Below are 17,348 nucleotides of genomic sequence, written 5' to 3' on the forward strand. Positions count from 1 at the left end.
TTCATGCGGCCCTCAGAGCCTTTCCCAGAAGAAAATGCAGACTCGCATGGTCACTCATTCTTCAATGCGCTACCTAAAACAAGTGTCTTGGAAACCTAAGATTACTAAAGTCTACATCTAGATACAATTAGCAGGAATGGCATAACTGACAATGGTGTAATTATGCTGCCGTACACCAATTCTTATTATTGGCACGGGCAAGTTGCCTACGACATCCGGCCCTTTGGTCAACTTTCTAAACCCAATGTGGCCCTTGAGCCAAAATAATTGCCCACCCCTGGTGTATGCTCATCAGGGTTGATTCCACGGCCTTCACTTTGATGGGCTGTTTTTAATACTATTTTTAAACAGGGTTAAATGAGTTAAAATACTGTTTGAACAGAGCCACATGGGTTCCAAAAAGACAAAAGAAATGGTAAAGCCATCATCTTGGAGTGGAACTTTATTGCAGCTTTTAAAAATAAATATACAAGAAAGCAGTGAGACTGCCACATGATTTAATTTGTGTGTCATATGCCCACTGCAAAACGTCTGAGACAGGCAGGCAGTGGGTCATGTGTTTTTTCCCCCATGTCTGGCAGGAAGCACGTCTGTGTGTGGGTATGACTCCGACAGCCACATGTCTGAGCACAACGCATGTCTGACCAGCGCTCTGAAAAAAAGGAGGAAGGATTTGAAAAAGTGTGTGCGCTGGTTCCAAAAACCCACGAGAAAGGGCCTCCCTGCGTCCTCGCCTGCCTGCCTGCCTGCCTGCCTGGCTGGTTGGTCGACTGGCTGTGTCACTTAGTGGAAAAAAATGTTACAAGGAACGGCAGGCAGACTTGTCTCTCTCCAAACACACAACCCCGAAAATTGTTCTGGAAAGAACAACAAGACGCCATGAGTCATATTGTCTTACCATTTAATTTGGCTTTGTTTACCACAAAGTCTAGGGTCTCATTTTCTCACATGGCAACTAATGTTTCATTTGTTTGCAAAGACCACATCGCCATTGTGATGAAATTGTGTCTTAACAACTCAAAATGTCTTGCAACTATAAATAATAGATATGTTTGAGATATACTATATACATCACTGAGATCTCTTGTTCAAAAAATAGGAATATACAGAATATACAGAGAATCAATACACATAATATGCAGTTACTGCTAACACTGAGTTTAAATTACATAACATGTTTAGGCTGTAAAGAATACTAACACACACATAAATACATTATGATGATTATAATACTGTTCACAAGAACACACACACACACACACACACACACACACACACACACACACACACACACACTCTCTCTCTCTCTCTCTCTCTCTCTCTCTCTCTCTCTCTCTCTCTCTCTCTCTCTCTCTCTCTCTCTCTCTTTCTCTCTCTCTCTCTCTTTCACACACACACACACACACACACACACACACACACACACACACACACACACACACACACACACACACATTAAGTGCATACACTTAAACAATACTATTGCAGAAAGCAAGATGTCAAATGCTAGTGACCTGAGGTAAGTATAGAGTGGAATGGGGTTCAGCGGGGCGCTCTGTGCTGTGTGCAGGAGTGGGCTGTTAGTCTGCTTTTATGTGCACTGACCCTTGAACTGGCAGCCCTGGAGAGTGCCAGATGTGCCAGACCAGGCGAGGAAGAACAGAGCTGCAGAGCAGGGCCGTAACCAGACATGTTCAAATACCGAGGTCAAATACTGCGTGCTGTACTGCATATTGTACATTTAGAATTCTTCAAACACTTCAGTCAAACTCTTAAATTTGTTTTCATTAATCACTTTCTTGAGGATAAATGGGGTGGCGTATATAGACTGAATTTATCATTGTTGATCATCTATCGGTTTTCATCCATAGATACATTTTACATTAGTGAAAAAAATACAGAGGACATGACCTCTGTGTCTTCAATGGTAGGTACGGCCATGCTGCAGAGAGAAACCACCATGGGGGCCCATCCATCCATTTCCAGGAAGAAGAAGAGGAGTAAGAAGCTGGGTCATACAGAAGAGTTCATTTAAATTGTATATTCTGAGTGCCACTCATGACAAGAACCAGCCCCTCACATGGCATTTTAGAATAATGATCAAGTACGTACAAAGGATCCCTTCAGATAAATGCAAATAATACCATTTGTTCTATTTAATAATGCTGTACAGTGCAATATAGGGTGTTTTGCTGCTTAAATAACTCAAAATTGTTGTGTTAAATATCTGTCATAGCAGACCTCAGGATCATCCACCTCCAACACTGGCATGCAGCCAGTAAGCTAATAAAACATTTTTAATTTTCATCGTCATTTTTGAGCCATTTTTGGCCTACTTTACTTTCATTGACTATTTCTGAAGAATTGAAGTGAAAGATTCACATGTTTTTCTTCCATACCATCTGACTTTGTAAGGGCTTTGACAGATGTGTTATACCTCAAGGGGCAGGCATGACCTAATTTTTTGGTCTTGGGATTGGAGGGTTAAAGGTTTCAATTCCGCACAAGTAGACGGAATGTGGAAAGTGTTTTACACCCTCATCCATGGCGTCACGCCCTGATCAAGGCCAGGTGTAGTTGGAACCCGTTGCCATATTTAGATACTACAGTATGCCACAGTTGGTTTTTTTTTTTATTTAATCACGCCTACACCTACTTCTCCTTGTCTCTATGCAACAGTTGCCTGAAGTAGGCCCTACAGCCACCAAGTTTCATTGTATAATCAATACCCTGTGCCTGGAGAACTCAAGTCCCTTTCAGAAAAAGCATCTTCTACGAGCAATGTCATGTAATGTTACTCTGAGAATTCCCCTCGATGAGTTCTCTCTACTCGTCAGTTGGAGGCGAAGGTCTTGAGGGTGGAGAGCTGTGACTTGGTGGAGCCGGCCGTCCTCCTGCCCAGGCTGATCTGCTTCAGCAGCTCCCGCACCTTCTTGCGGAAGTTCTTGCCCACGATGACATACAGGATGGGGTTCAGCAAGCTGTTGCTGAGGGCCAGGTAGGTGAACAGCTGGCCGCAGATGTCCAGCGCGTGCTCCAGGGGACATCCGCTGACCGCGCCCAGGTGCCAGAGTATGTCCACGATGGTGTGCAGGTGGAAGGGCACCCAGCACAGCAGGAAGGCCATCAGCACGGCCAGAACCAGGAACGTGGCCTTGCGCTCCGTGTTCTCCGCGTTGAAGCGCTCCATGCGCTGGCCATGCAGCGCGCGGATGATGCGGTAGGTGAAGTAGGAGATGGCCGACACGGGCACCACGAAGCCCAGCAGCACGATGACGACGTCGGAGGCCAGCTGCGCCTTCAAGCTCGGGAAGCGGAGCACGCAGGCGGTGACGTTGTACACGTGCGATAGCGTGCGATAGTGCAGCTGCGGCACCACGAGCAAGACGCCGAGACCCCACGCGGCCAGACAGCTGAGCTTGGCGTAGCGCGGCCGCCGCAGGTGCCCGTGCGACATGGCGTGCACCAGCGCCACGTAGCGGTCCCCGCTCACCAGCACCAGGAAGTAGATGCTGCTGTAGGTGTTCATGCCGATGCCCGCGTTCACCAGCCGGCACATCAGGTCGCCGAACGGCCAGTGGAAGCCGGCCACCCAGTTGGCCACCCAGAAGGGCAGGCAGGAGAGGAGCAGCAGGTCCGCCGCCGCCAAGTTGCTGAGGTAGATCTCGGCCACGGTGCACGGCTTCTTGTGGAAGCAGAAGACCACCAGCACAAACACGTTGCCGATCATGCCCAGCACGCAGACCGCGGTCATGAACACCGGCTGCATGGTGAACAGCCAATCCCAGGCCTCGGACTCTGGGCACTTTAGGGTGCTGTTGTTGGTGGAGACGTTGCTCCATGTGTTCAGGGAGTCCTTGAGAGGTAACGTGGAGGGGGTTGTGTAGCTGGGGTCCATTTTGGACAGCTGTCGAGACACAGGTGGTTTTCATTGTAGACATGTGCGTAGTATAGTCTACAGACAGAACATGGCTTCAGAACAGGGTCCATGCAAGAAGGGGAAAAATGCATACACCAGCTAGAGCAGACCAACAGATATCGGGGTGGGTGAGTTGTTATAGTTCATGCTGTTTACGCTGATGTGCAGAAACAAACCATTAATCCTACATGCAGGAGGACGTGCACAGAACTAAACATTTTGTGGAAAAAAGGAACAGGTTGTTTTTGTAAGAAAGTCAGAAGGCATGCAGTCGAGTCGTGGACACACACATGATTACAATCTATGTGAAACATGGGATTTTGTAGTTCACACATTCGATAAAGAACAGCAGCGACAATAATGATCACGGCGGTAACACTTGATAAAAGATGTGACTCAAAATGTCTCAGAAGGCCACGTGTCTGTCTGATCACATCAGGCATGTGAGGTATAGCGTAAGCCTTTGTGAAGTGTGTTTGCAGTAGAGGTGTGTCGTTCATGAACGATCCGTTCTTTTGAACGGCTCTCTGAAGTGAACGATGGGAACCGGATCACAGCTGGGGGAGCCACTCGACCGTTATTTCGTTCAATTTTCATTCATTTTAAGCACGTGACCTCGACCAGAGTAATTAAATTTGGGGAAAAACACAATTGTTTGCCTCAAAGAGAGGCAAAAACGGTCTTTAGAAGCAGGAGAATAATCAGTTGTTGTTTGGACAACATTACCTTGAGGAGGAGTCAAAATATTACATTTTTAACACTGAATAAATAATTTAAAAAAGAGCCAAAAGAGCCAGTTTTTTGAACGGCTCTTTGAAAGGAACGAGCCACTAAGATCCGGATCCCGAAAAAGAGCCATAAATCCCATCTCTAGTTTGCAGAACATCTCCCACAGCACTTATCTGATTAACACAAATGCTGTGTGGCCACTTACAAAGCCACACAGTCGAGGTGGCAGGAACAAACATGCTCGGTGAAGCATATCACATGTCAGCATGCTGGTCGCGCACTTTGCAAAAGGATCAAAGAGACAAAAGAGATCTGATTTACGTCTGTTGATTTAGAAAAGTGCTTTAACACTGCGCAGACCTGATGCTGCTCGCTACGGCCTGACAAGACCATATTAAACAAACATAATTTTTTAGACAATGTAAAAGTGACCCCCCATGAAGTTAATAAATAATCAAAACATTTTTAAATGTTTTGTGTTCAAATATAGGCCTACATGTATACCCAGTATCTAAGTAGATTTTAAAACTAAGAAAAGTTTAGAAATGAATCTTCTGTTGAACACGAATAGTTAGTGAAATCCCATGCATAACAGTCTGTAAGTTTGTGAGTAACTTTTAGTGTACATTAAGAGTTAGTTCAAATTGCCTTCATTGTACGGATGTTTGTTAGTATGATGGGCAGAATAGTTGCAGATGAGTGTTGTTGAATAAACATACCTTGTTGAGTGATGAAACTCTATTGAATGAGATGCTCTCTTCCCTCTTCCCCCTATCTCTGAAAGTGTGGAAACACGCTCTGGACCAATCCAGGGCTTTTAAGGGGAGAAAAGAATCAGACGAGTGACATCATCCAGCATGGAACACTCATTTCCCTCCTACACTCTGTCGCTCCCTTGGCATCACCCTCTCTCTCCTTTTCTTTTTTTTTGTCATTCAACCTCAATCCCATTTTGCTGCTCTCCTTCTGTCTGACTAAACCCGAACTGGGGTGAATTTCTCAAAACCAAAGTTGCTTACTACATTAGCTACTTTGTTGTTTTCAATGCATTTTCCCATTGGCAACTACTGAAGTTGCTAACAGGCTAACAACTTCTCTTTTGAGAAACTCACCCCGGCTCACTAAGTCACTATCACACAGTGCAGTGAACCAGTTGCCTAACCATTTTGAACATGCCACTGCCTTTCTTTATTTCTGCCTTATATCCATTTCTCTCAGTTCTTCTCTCTGTCTGTATATTTCCTTCTCGCCATGTCCCTCTCTGGCTCTCTCTGTCCCTGAGGTATGTTTCCCCCTAAATGAGTCCCTTTCACAGAGACCTGTGTTTCTTCCAGTTACCACAAACAGCAGGGAGAGCACCACCTCGGCTACACTACGCATCTATGCCAAAACGCTGCACAGGACGACTGATGCATTAAACATTTCCCCTCCATTGTTGCTGCCAAAATGAATTATAATATGTTCCACCCAAACATAGTAACAATACATAACAAAGACCTGGATCTGTGCACGTGCACTTGTTGGCACTGTGTCATCTCAGTCATCTCTTCATCATTACACAAATGTGACGGAGAACAGCATGCCGTGTAAATTCACCTGTAATTGTTATCATTGGGACACAGAAAGTAACATAAATAGAAGATAGAACCTTGTAATCTAACACTAGGTAAGTTTAGCAGGTGATTAAGAGGTGTCAAAATGAAAAGTTAAAAAAGAAACAGTTTCCTTGGCCCTACCATGGTGCAAATGGTAAGGCACTTGTCTGTTACTTGGCTGACCCAGGTTCGATTTACGACCCGGGTCCTTTGCCGACCCTTCCCCATCTCTCTCTCTCCCCGCTCGCTTCCTGTCATTACCTTCACTGTCCTGTCAAAAAAAGGCAAAAAAGCCCCCCAAAATATATTTTTACAAGCCTTTACTGGTTGTGCTCAGACAGGACAGTGAAGCAGAGACAGGAAGTGAGTTGGGAGAGAGAGACGGGGAAGGGCCGGCAAAGGACCAGGGCTGGAAATCAAACGCTGGTCGGCCACCTATAGTAGACGAGTGCCCTAAAATATCAGCCACGGTAGGGCCCAACACATTTAACTTATCTGAGTTGTAAACCTGTGTACTTACTTGTCTTATGATCAGCATGACTCTGCACTGGTTGGATTCTTGTTAGATTTGTAGAGTGTTTTTCAGTATCAACAATAGTCTATCTATCATGTAGTGTTTACACTGTGTACACTGTGAATTGACTTTTGACTCTGCCTTATTCCATTCCAGCCAAACTCACACTACATGTAACAGCATGATCAGAAATAGCTTTCAAAATTGACACGACACAGATGATCCTTCTGACGTGTCCTCAATAGTCTAATGAAACCACAGAGGGGAAATGTTATCTAAAAAATGCAACAAGAAAGCTTGACACCACTTGTTAGTTTGTGTATACAAGACAGTTTGTGTCCTGCACTCTCTGCCAAAGTGTAAAATCAGACTGTGACGTACTTGAACAGAACTGAAGAAAATCCACCTAATTCATCTTATGAACAACATAGCAAATTTTTTTGAAGAGTTGTTTATACTGTGTGGGAGACTTGAGCTGTGGATGATTGCCTATTTGTTCTGACCATGGGAGTGTCACTACTTGAGGCTTGTCTTGAAACCATGATGCTTAACCCTCCTGTTATCCTTGTGGTCTATTTGACCCCATTCAATGTTTAACGTCTGAAAAATAAATGAAGTACATCATTCTTTTGCTTCATCTTTGATGACTTTTCCTAAATAGTTGTTGCACATTTTCGTCATGGATTAGGTTTTTTTGGTGTGTGGGCTGTGTATGGGGGTGCTAGGACTTATCTAAAGGGCTTTTTATGTCCCCAACAGAGCAACAGTAGATATCTGAGGCATAAACCGGTGCAAAAGTTTTTGCTTCTACTGATTTTGTAGACATGTAAGTGGCTGGGGTCAAAATGACCCCAAGGATCACGGATGTAACCTAAATCTGAGGATAACAGGAGGGTTAAAAACGCCTCTACATTTCCAGGCAGTAGGAGTGCTTAAGGATGAGGTTGTAAGTGTTCTTGTACATGCACATCCGCAAATCAACCAGAATCCCGTCCTAGCTATACATATAGTTTGACTTTATGCCATTTCTCTCCCATAAGTGGAATGCAGGGTCTAAACAAGAAGGTGGGAAGAGATGAGTGTTTCGTGTCAGGCATACAAGGGTCTGAATTGATGCCAAATTTCCGAAGAACTACAGACAACTTGTTTGTCTGTGTACCAAGAGGGGGATCTTGGTAGCGACAAAAGAAGAGCAAGAGCAGCATACAGTACTAATACGCCATGTACAGGCATATGGCCATGGAGACCCAGGTTCGAATCCGGCCTCAGTCTGAGGCTCCAGCACTGAGAATCTCACCTTATGGGGTGGCAATGATCATGAGAACCAGGAGACATCCGGCTACTCTACAGGGGTAAGTTGGTGACTTCAAAGCAGCTGGGACTTCAGTCACAGAGAAAACCATTGGGAATTCTATGCCACCATGGAATAAAATCCTATGCTCAAAAGGTGCTCATTGTGCACATGTGAAGACTCATGATCAGTTCAATGATTTACAGTGATTGAGAGAAAGTGTTGTGGTCAGATAAGACAAAAATCATAATCTTTGGCACTAACTCTATTCATCATGCGTGGAGGACGCTGCCAATGTCCCATATGGCTTTACATACCCTTGAACTAATATCTATAGATTTTTTTTTTACAGGAGCTTACACATGGCAATGTCAGGCTCAAGGGGCATAGCATCGAATTGTGGGCCCTATGTACAAACAGCTCCAATGGACCCCTCACCCCTCCCAGCCATATAGCTACATAAATCAGAGGCTGTGTGGGCACAGCGCCCTGGTGACTCAGTCACACTTTACCCCCCTGTACGACACCGCTGGCCAGGCTAGATAAACAAAAGGGTAAAAAAAAAAACATGGAATGAGGAGAAATGTGGATTTTGCAACCGCAGTTTCCCACCTGGTCCTCCCACTACACTCACATGTGTAAGCAACAGATAGATGGTATCACCGAGTAAACAGAAAGGTCACTGCACTATCCAGTATAACAACCTGGAGAAATTCTAGAAAAGGGAGTTTTAGGCAGAGTGAAGGAAGATGGGAGTTGGATAGAATGGTATGACGCCAAACACCAGTCTGCCACTCTTAGGCCTATCAGATGTTAATTTAGGACATTTTAAATACCAGAAGTGTCATAAGGTGAAACATTCACAAACAGTATTTCATCAGGCATATAGGGGTAGCAAATAATTGCGTATGCTTCTTTGTCTGTCACCTATATTTTAAACTATGGAAAGTTAATAGGGTTTATTTCCAACAGTTTCCAGGATACCACAGAACCATGTTATCATTTCTGGTCTTGTACATTTCAATAATCAGTCAAATTCTGTAGCCTAAATAACTAAGTTACAGTGAGTAGTCATGGTAATGGCTGCTTTCCACCGCAGACTGCCATTCTGGTCTTCATCAGGTTTCCAGAATAATGCATATGGGTTGCATCCCAATATGTGACCTTGCCTCCTCCACTTGCTTCTCGTCATGATGACATCACTGACAGCATTATATTTCAATATCTTGCAAAAGCTCAATTGTAAAGTCTTTTTCTCATTTGCAATTTGGATGGTGAATGAAAAACAGTCCCTCAAAAGTTGTTGTGGCGAGGCTGACAGCTGGGAAACTGTATCGTTTTCTCCACGGAGGAGGGGCCAGGAGGCAGGACGAGGAGACAAGCACAAGTGGAGGAGGCAAGAACACATATTGGGATGCACCCATGGTCCCCTTTTCCCTCCGAAGTGCCTCTTTACTCTTCCTGACTAAATGCAGACACGGTGGGGGGAAAGCCCACTAGCAGCAGGTCCCAAGACAATGCTTCGCCACAGGTTAATGGCACTAATGTCATCTTGTGTCACACAATGAGCTCTTTCTGGCGCCATTTTATTGAAGCCCATTTTTTTTATCTCATGGCAGTTGGCAGGATCAATGGGGCTTTTAAGTATGTCGAGACTCAGGACTGGCCATTTTGTTGTGGGGGGAGGGGGGGGGGGGGTTCCAAATTCTATTTGAAATACAATTGGTTTGTGCGGGTCTTTGAATTCTTTTGTGACTCTAATGCTGGTAAACTGGGATCAGATGGAGCTAAATCACCCCCACCACTTGAATTACCCTCACCACTTCAATTAAAAAGAAAAAGCATCCCATCTGAGCGGCTCCGGTGTCTTCTCTTCGTTCAAAATCACCCCCACCAAACTTTGTGTTTCTTTTTATTTAGGCTACTTACTTACTTATTCATTTATTTATTTATTTATTTATTTATGTTTTTTATTTATTTATTCATGTATTTATTCAGGGAGTGCTTGTACTCCTCCATTTATTAGACAGGACAGCGAGAGAAACAGAAAATGAGAGAGAGAGAGAGAGAGAGAGAGAGAGAGAGAGAGAGAGAGAGAGAGAGAGAGAGAGAGAGAGAGAGACGGAGAAGGACCGGGAAACGACCTTAGGCCAGAATGGAACCCGGGTCCCTAGTGCAACAGTATGCAGCCCACCAAGCCACATCGGCCCATAAGCTCTGTGCTTCACTGGTTATATGAGCCCAGGGGTCAGACATGCAGAATATAGATGCTTTAATGACTGAAACACAGGATGTCAGCTTGCACGATTTCAGCAAGACTTCAGTTGGGATCCAAAACACTGCAGTGCAGCTGACCTTGACAACTCAGATATTTGTAGACTGAATTTTTTTTCAATTTCCTTTGAAACCTTTTCCCCCACTTAGTCACACACACACACACACACACACACACACACACACACACACACACACACACACACACACACACACACACACACACACACACACACACACACACACACACACACACACACACACACACACGCACAGCATTAATGTTTTTTTTCCACTTCAGATTATTTTCCTCGGAACAGAGCACACAGTGGTGTTTGCTATGTTTGACAATGAAAAGGGGGAAATGCATTTTTACAATACAAATGGCAGCATAATGGACACTATGGAACTTCAGGTAGCTCACCAAGGACACTTTTGACATTTCTGAAACGGAGTGGAAAATGTGTGAACGATGTTTGAATGGATAAAGGCCATTTTGTGTACTCAGGTGTGAAAATGTGTTCCAGAACCTTCAAAATTAAGAATGGCAATTTAATGTTCTCTATTCTTCAAAATATCTAACAGATGAAAACAACCACTGAAAGAGGAACCATAGACTGTCCCCTACTGTAGTTCCTGGTCAGATCTATTTTGAGTTCAAAGCCTGACTCTAACAATAATACACTGAACCAGTCAACCTTGCACAGGCCGTGTTTCACAACCAATACCATGAAGAAAAATTGCGACCAGATCAAACGGCACATTTGAATTGTACATTATTTTCTGTGTAAACTATTGGAATTCAAATAGACATTCAAGGACATTCAAATTCAAAGGGGAATATGAAATATTATACTAGCTGTAGCCCTGAGGCTGAGAATGAGTCTGTAGCTGCACCACAACATGCTGACTGAAAGTTACCCCTAGACGGTTACGTGGCGCTATTCCGACATGTCGCTATTCCGACGTTAATGTCTATTGTTGGAATACCGACACGTTTTCCACCGTCCGCCGCTATTCCTACATGCCGCTATTCCGACATCCCTAACCTTAACCCTAACCCTAACCCTAACCCCTAAAAAGTGTCGGAATAGCGGCATGTCGGAATAGCGATTGCCCCCCCCCTAGACATGACATGTAGTAGGATGGTTTTTCGTGTCTATCCTAGGTCTTTATTGTTGCCAACATGAAATCGTGTCACACATCACCTTTTAATCCTTCCAGTTGCACTGCCTGTTGAACTCAATATTTTGTTTGCTTCTGGGTGTTTATTATTATTATTATTATTTTTTACAATACCTCAGTCTGCTTATTTTTCTCCTTTTCTCCTGGTCTCAAAGACTCACACTAGAAGTTGCAGCATCACTGCACTACAGACAGTGTTTGGGCCTGGCCAGTAGTATTCCTACCACTATGCCATGTGTCCCTAATCCAACACTGTTGTCAACAAATGAGGCCTACAGTATGTCTGGTTCGCTGGAAACATGGTAAGATACTGTGTCTTGTCAACAGACCAGAAGAAAACCTATTTCATAGGACACACTACACACCACACGGAACCCTAGACAGCCACGAATGGGAGCATGCAAGCCATGCAGCATGGGTGTGGTCAGTCTCGCCGGGACGAAACAGAGACTGGCTCAGACCGCCTGTCAAACATTCTAATTTGCGGTGTTTCCCCTCTCCTGCCTACACTCCTGCCATCCAACACCGCCCCTTCCCCCGACACACACACACACAACACACACACACACACACACACACACACACACACACACACACACACACACACACACACACACACACACACACACACCCCAATCCCAAACTCTGGGTACTTTTCCAGAGCCATGCCATAGAGGGAGACCTCACCCCCGGGCTCACCACCACCACCACCACCACCCCTTAACCGCCATAATGGCTGGAGTCTTGGCAATGTCTCCACCTTCTCCAACTTAGCTTTGTAACCCCCACTGACATAACCACAAAGATTGTTTTCACACACTGCTGTGTTTAGGCAGGGAGTTTATGTGGAGGGCCATGGCGAGGATGCTCTTTTTATATCTTTTGGTGGTGAGAAAACAAATCTCCCAGGTCTATCCAGGGCCTTGCTGCTTGCTTCTTCTTATGGTAACAAATCAGTGTTTCCCATACATTGAGGAAACTATGGCGGCCCGCCATAGTTTAAATTTGGCCGCCATAGTTTCCGAAAATGTAAAAAAAAAAAAAATTTTTTTTTTTTTTTTAAGATTTCCGTGTTTGTTAAAAGCGATTTCAATTACGATTTCCTTCGCATTTTCCTCCTGGAGTAAATACATCCTATAGAGAAAACCACAAGTGCTTGAAAGAGAGAGGGATCAAAAGCCTTGTCAAGTTGTTGTAGTTAACTTGTGTTTGGGAGCAATAAAAAAAAAAACCTTCCGAGAAGGGACAGTTGGGATGAGTTTGCTAACACTCCCCAGGCTTTGTTTTACAGTTGTAATGAGTTAGGTGACAGACCTTCATTGACAAGGCAGAGGAGACATCGGGCTGCATAGGCCTATAGAAATGGATGTGTTATGAATGTGAATATAGACATAAATGTGTAATATGTTGTTCAGCCCTTTTAATGGGAGGAATTTTGAAAAACTGGCCCTGTGACCAGCACCCCTCATGTAGAATGTGTGTGTGGGGAAAAGGCATAGCCTACCCTCTTAGACCCTTTTTGTTTATGCGTTAACAATTTCACAGCAATCTTAAATTCTTGTCTCTGCTCCTATTTTGCATGTGTATTCTGCATGTGTATTATGTAGCCTTATTTCTCAAAATATAAATGGCTGAAATGTAGGCGTAGGCCTATAGTTTCTCCATGCGCCAATGTCATACTGTACTCATTGTTGTGCCATTTTGCATTTACACTGCGTGAATACCCCCCCCCCCCCAAAAAAAAAAAGGCCCGTGAAAAGGACCCCCCCCCCCCCCGGACAAAAATGCCCCCATAGTTTCCAAAATTTCTGTGGGAAACACTGCAAATCCAAAACAGTCATTAATCTGAATGCCTTTTTGGTGTTGGTAACAGATTTTGCTGGGGTGTCACCAAAAAAAACACTTTCTCGTTGGTTTATGAGTATGTAAGTGTGGCGTAAACAAACTACGCATTTTTTCCATTAGACCTTCACCTCAAAAATACACAAGTTCCAGAAACCTGATTGGTTGAACTGATCAAGCTGTTTATGAGAGGCTGACGCACATCAAAGCCACTTGATGACCTATAGACACCCAGTGAAACCATTAGCACTGATGCTATCCAGACAAACACACACTGTCGCCAACTTCACGTCACATCCAAAACAAAAAAATAGACGTTTTATCAATCATGTAGCATTTCCTTAGCAGCAGTCAAGATCAAACAATTGTAACATTAAAGAAAAAACATTTTTTTGTGGTTACACAGGCAATTTGATGAGTTTTGAATGAACCCACAAAGCTCGTTGAGATGTTGATAATGAGCGGCTGTTACGTTCTCACACTAACCACTTCAAACCCACCATATACTTGACTCACGTCATCAGCAACAGCCAGCACACCCCCATACTGAGTTACAGACTGCAAGTGACTCAAGGTTAGGTGCTGAAGCAGGAAGCCAGAAGCATAAACTAAAAAGCCCACAGCCCACAAGTTTAATATGTCGCAAGTGTTGGTGGGTGGAGGGTAGAAGAGGTTTGTGGAAAGTTGTTGGCTACAGAAGATCCACTTTAGTCGTTTTGTGGCAGCAGGGGTGTACTAACAGACTAGCCCACCAAGTCAGTCCAGGTTGAGGAGGGGGGTACAGGTCACAAGGGCCTATAGGACAAACTCAACTCTCCCACTCTTACACGCCTTTGCTGAGGGGCCACGTATGAAACAGAACTGTGCACTAACAGAGATACATTTAAGAAGCTTTATTTCTGAATGCAGACAATTTGTGTTTGGCGGTATGGCTCTGTTCAGAGGAAGTTCCCAGCTTCTCCATGAGCTCCATGGAAGCCAAGACAGGGAACAGCAGCATCCTCAGGTGGAGTGCCTTCCATTTAGCTGGAAAGGCAAAATACCCCCTAGAACAGAGCAAGCAATGACAACAGTATGACATTGTTTGGCAATGACAAGTTTAGTCGAGCAGGGGAGGTGGCGGGAGCAAAGCAGGCAGCAAAAGAGCAATGACAGCAAAAACAAGTCCGGTAGTTTAAGAGTGATTCTCTAATTCGGCTACACTTTTAAGTCCGTGGATTTTATTTGCCAATTCCACTAACTATTAACTGCATCCAATGATGTTTTGGACATTAGAAAACATTTATCTTTCATATAATACAGAAAGTGTAGACATGGCATCAAGGGCGCTGCCAGAAATGATGGGCCACATGAAAGATTCAAATTTTGGGCCCCCTTAAGGGCCCCTCTCAGTGCTTGGGCCCCCTTAAGGGCCCCTGTCAGTGCTTGGGCCCTTAGAATCTGTACCACTCCCCCCCCAACCCCCCCTCCCCCCTAGCGGCCCCCATGCATGGCATTATTTCCCTCAGCAAGAATGAATATTTAATACTGGTTTTGGGCGTTTTCATGCCGTCCTGTTTTCCAAATGTCAGATTCAGTCTTCATATTAGCATGTAAAGAAACTTGTTTTGCCCAGGACGATTGCAAATGTTGATTCACTGTAATCATCACAATATGACAAAACTGTCAGAAAGACCACTGTCCTTTCCATTATACATGAAATTTGCCATTTTGTGTGTGTCCACGAAAACTGTGTTAACCGTGTCACGGTCTTAAACCCCCTCCATAAATCAGTAATGGTTTGGTCTTAGGCCATACGAATAACATCACGTGATGTCATAACCTCTTTGGCAGGATATGGGAAGAGTTTTTGGTAAGTTTTGAGCTCCATCCTTCCATAATTTAATCCATTCTTTTTCATGTTCTCATAGCGGGAAAATTGCCTGTCAACTGTGTTATCAACATATTCATAAGAATCTGAATTATAAATCACATGTAGAAAAACACAGATAAAGCATACAGATACATGAATTGATTAAGGTGTTGTGGTGGAACTTCTGAGGTCCTCAGTTAGCACAACACCATAAAAATGGCTGAAATGTCAACCGTGTTACTGTCAATGGTGTTACAATTAGCGATGACGGCCAGGGTTGCCAGATGAGGCTGATGATTTCCAGCCCAAAAAATGTTCAAAATCCGCCTAGAAGCACAAAATCCCGCCCAATTCTATTGATTTCCATGCCAAAAAGTGGGCAGGTTTTTCTGATAGATGCCATTTTTACCCGCACACGGCCATCCTAAGCAGCCCAATTGGGAGAGAACCAGCCCAATCTGGCAACACTGATGACAGTTGAGGAGGAGTATGTTTTTGCCACTTTATGTCCATATTGACAGACAAACAAAATAATTTGTGTTCTAGGGAGATCTGTTTGTCTGCTCTGTTTTTTCTCCTAAAAAAGTGCCGACTTGTTCCCCTGCACTGTTGACCGTAACACAGTTGAGTAACACGGTTGACTGTTTTGAAAGTGTTTTTGAGCTGTTGATCCCTTATGTGTAGGAAAAATCCTACGAACAGACACTAGGGATTATCTCTGGAGAAGGAAGTCTTGTGTAAGGAGGGTGACTAAATTCAAATCAGACGTTACAGGGATTTATAATGAAAAATGTGTCAGTCTGTATCACAGTGAATCATAAAATCCTACTTATGAAGCTCAACAATCACATTTTCTATATCAGTTGCACAGATTAATGACAACATTATTGCTAAGGGACATAAGCACTTTCAAACGTATATTGTTTCAACTCTGTAGCATTTTCATATATGTTTGAAATGACCGTATTTGTCCATAACACACTGTTGACAAAATAATCAAGGAAATGTTTGCTTTCATTAGAGTATTTATCAAATGATTTAAGATTAAGCTTGGCAATTTGTTTGTTTGGAAACTTAAATATATACACTATGTAAACATCTAGGTCATTTAGTTGAAAAAAAAACCCTGATAATTGACATTTTGCTTTTGCCAAAAGCGTAGGGGAATCATAGAATCACTCTTAAGTGAAGCGCCCCATATTCTGGCATCCAATTGTGAGTGGCAGCTGATTAACCAAGGCGCAGTTACAGTTTTTCTCGATTGCTTACACACAATTTTCAGAATCAGTTCTCGAATTCTCATAACTCTACACACAAATCTCCAAACCTCACGGTCAAAACTCCACACTACCTCTGAAAAATGCACATCTTATTTTAATACACTCTTATGTGAACCATTGAACACTAATATGCACAAGGTAAAACTCTATACTCAACTTGACACACTGTTCTACTTACTAAAGAGGGTATTTTTCTGTAAGAAAATACTGAAATATTGTTTTTAGAATCAGAGTACACAGATGTGTGGCAAAAAAATATATTTTACATATTTTTCTGACATTTAAAAAAAATGCACTAATTTATTGTAAAATATTGGGTAACCACATGAAAGTTATCTCTTGTATAACATATTTTGGAGTTCAAAAACTAAACAAATGTGTTTTCTCACTGCATCCACTCATGTTTTCATCAATATCACATGCAATGTGTGTCCTTATGGGGTGATGATTTCAGATTGTAAACCGGTATGAAGAGAGTTTGCCCATGTGATGAGGAAGTGAACATAGTATGGCAGTTGATTTTAGTGTTTTGAATGACAGTGTGTTCAATGCAACAACCAGGGATTTTCTTCATGAAAATTGGGTGTAATCCAGATAATTGTGTGTAGTGGTTTGAAACAAGTGTGTTTTAAAACTGAAATGTGCTTAGTGTTCAGTGGCATTGGTTAGGAGAGTTGGGAAATGGGTGAGATGTTCCGAGAATTGTGTGTGAAGTACCAGTAATTGAGTGTAAGCAATCGAAAAAAACTGTACTTCTTGGACAGCTGTATGGGTTGAGTCGGTGACAGCCAACAGGTAAAGGGAGCGTTGAGTACGTGGTCTTCCAGAACTACTGCCCCCCCCTCATATTACAAACCATGTAGATGC

At 43.4% G+C, this 17,348-nt stretch overlaps 1 protein-coding gene across 1 annotated transcript; it reads right to left on the bottom strand.

The window, feature by feature from the left end:
* Positions 1–1,463: 1,463 nt before the first annotated feature.
* LOC134469996 (B2 bradykinin receptor-like) lies at positions 1,464–5,418 on the bottom strand. Its single transcript, XM_063224021.1, has 2 exons — positions 5,368–5,418; positions 1,464–3,907 (listed from the first exon to the last, which is right to left on the bottom strand). The coding sequence occupies exon 2, from the start codon at positions 3,896–3,898 to the stop codon at positions 2,834–2,836; it is 1,065 nt and encodes a 354-aa protein (XP_063080091.1). The 5' UTR covers positions 3,899–3,907; positions 5,368–5,418; the 3' UTR covers positions 1,464–2,833.
* Positions 5,419–17,348: the final 11,930 nt, after the last annotated feature.

This window comes from Engraulis encrasicolus, chromosome 19 (assembly GCF_034702125.1).
Source record: "Engraulis encrasicolus isolate BLACKSEA-1 chromosome 19, IST_EnEncr_1.0, whole genome shotgun sequence".
NCBI classification, from domain to species: domain Eukaryota; kingdom Metazoa; phylum Chordata; class Actinopteri; order Clupeiformes; family Engraulidae; genus Engraulis; species Engraulis encrasicolus.

What these genes read in the sequence shown, in the direction of transcription:
- LOC134469996 (XM_063224021.1), bottom strand. Translation starts at nt 3,898, where the DNA reads ATGGACCCCAGCTACACAACCCCCTCCACGTTACCTCTCAAGGACTCC.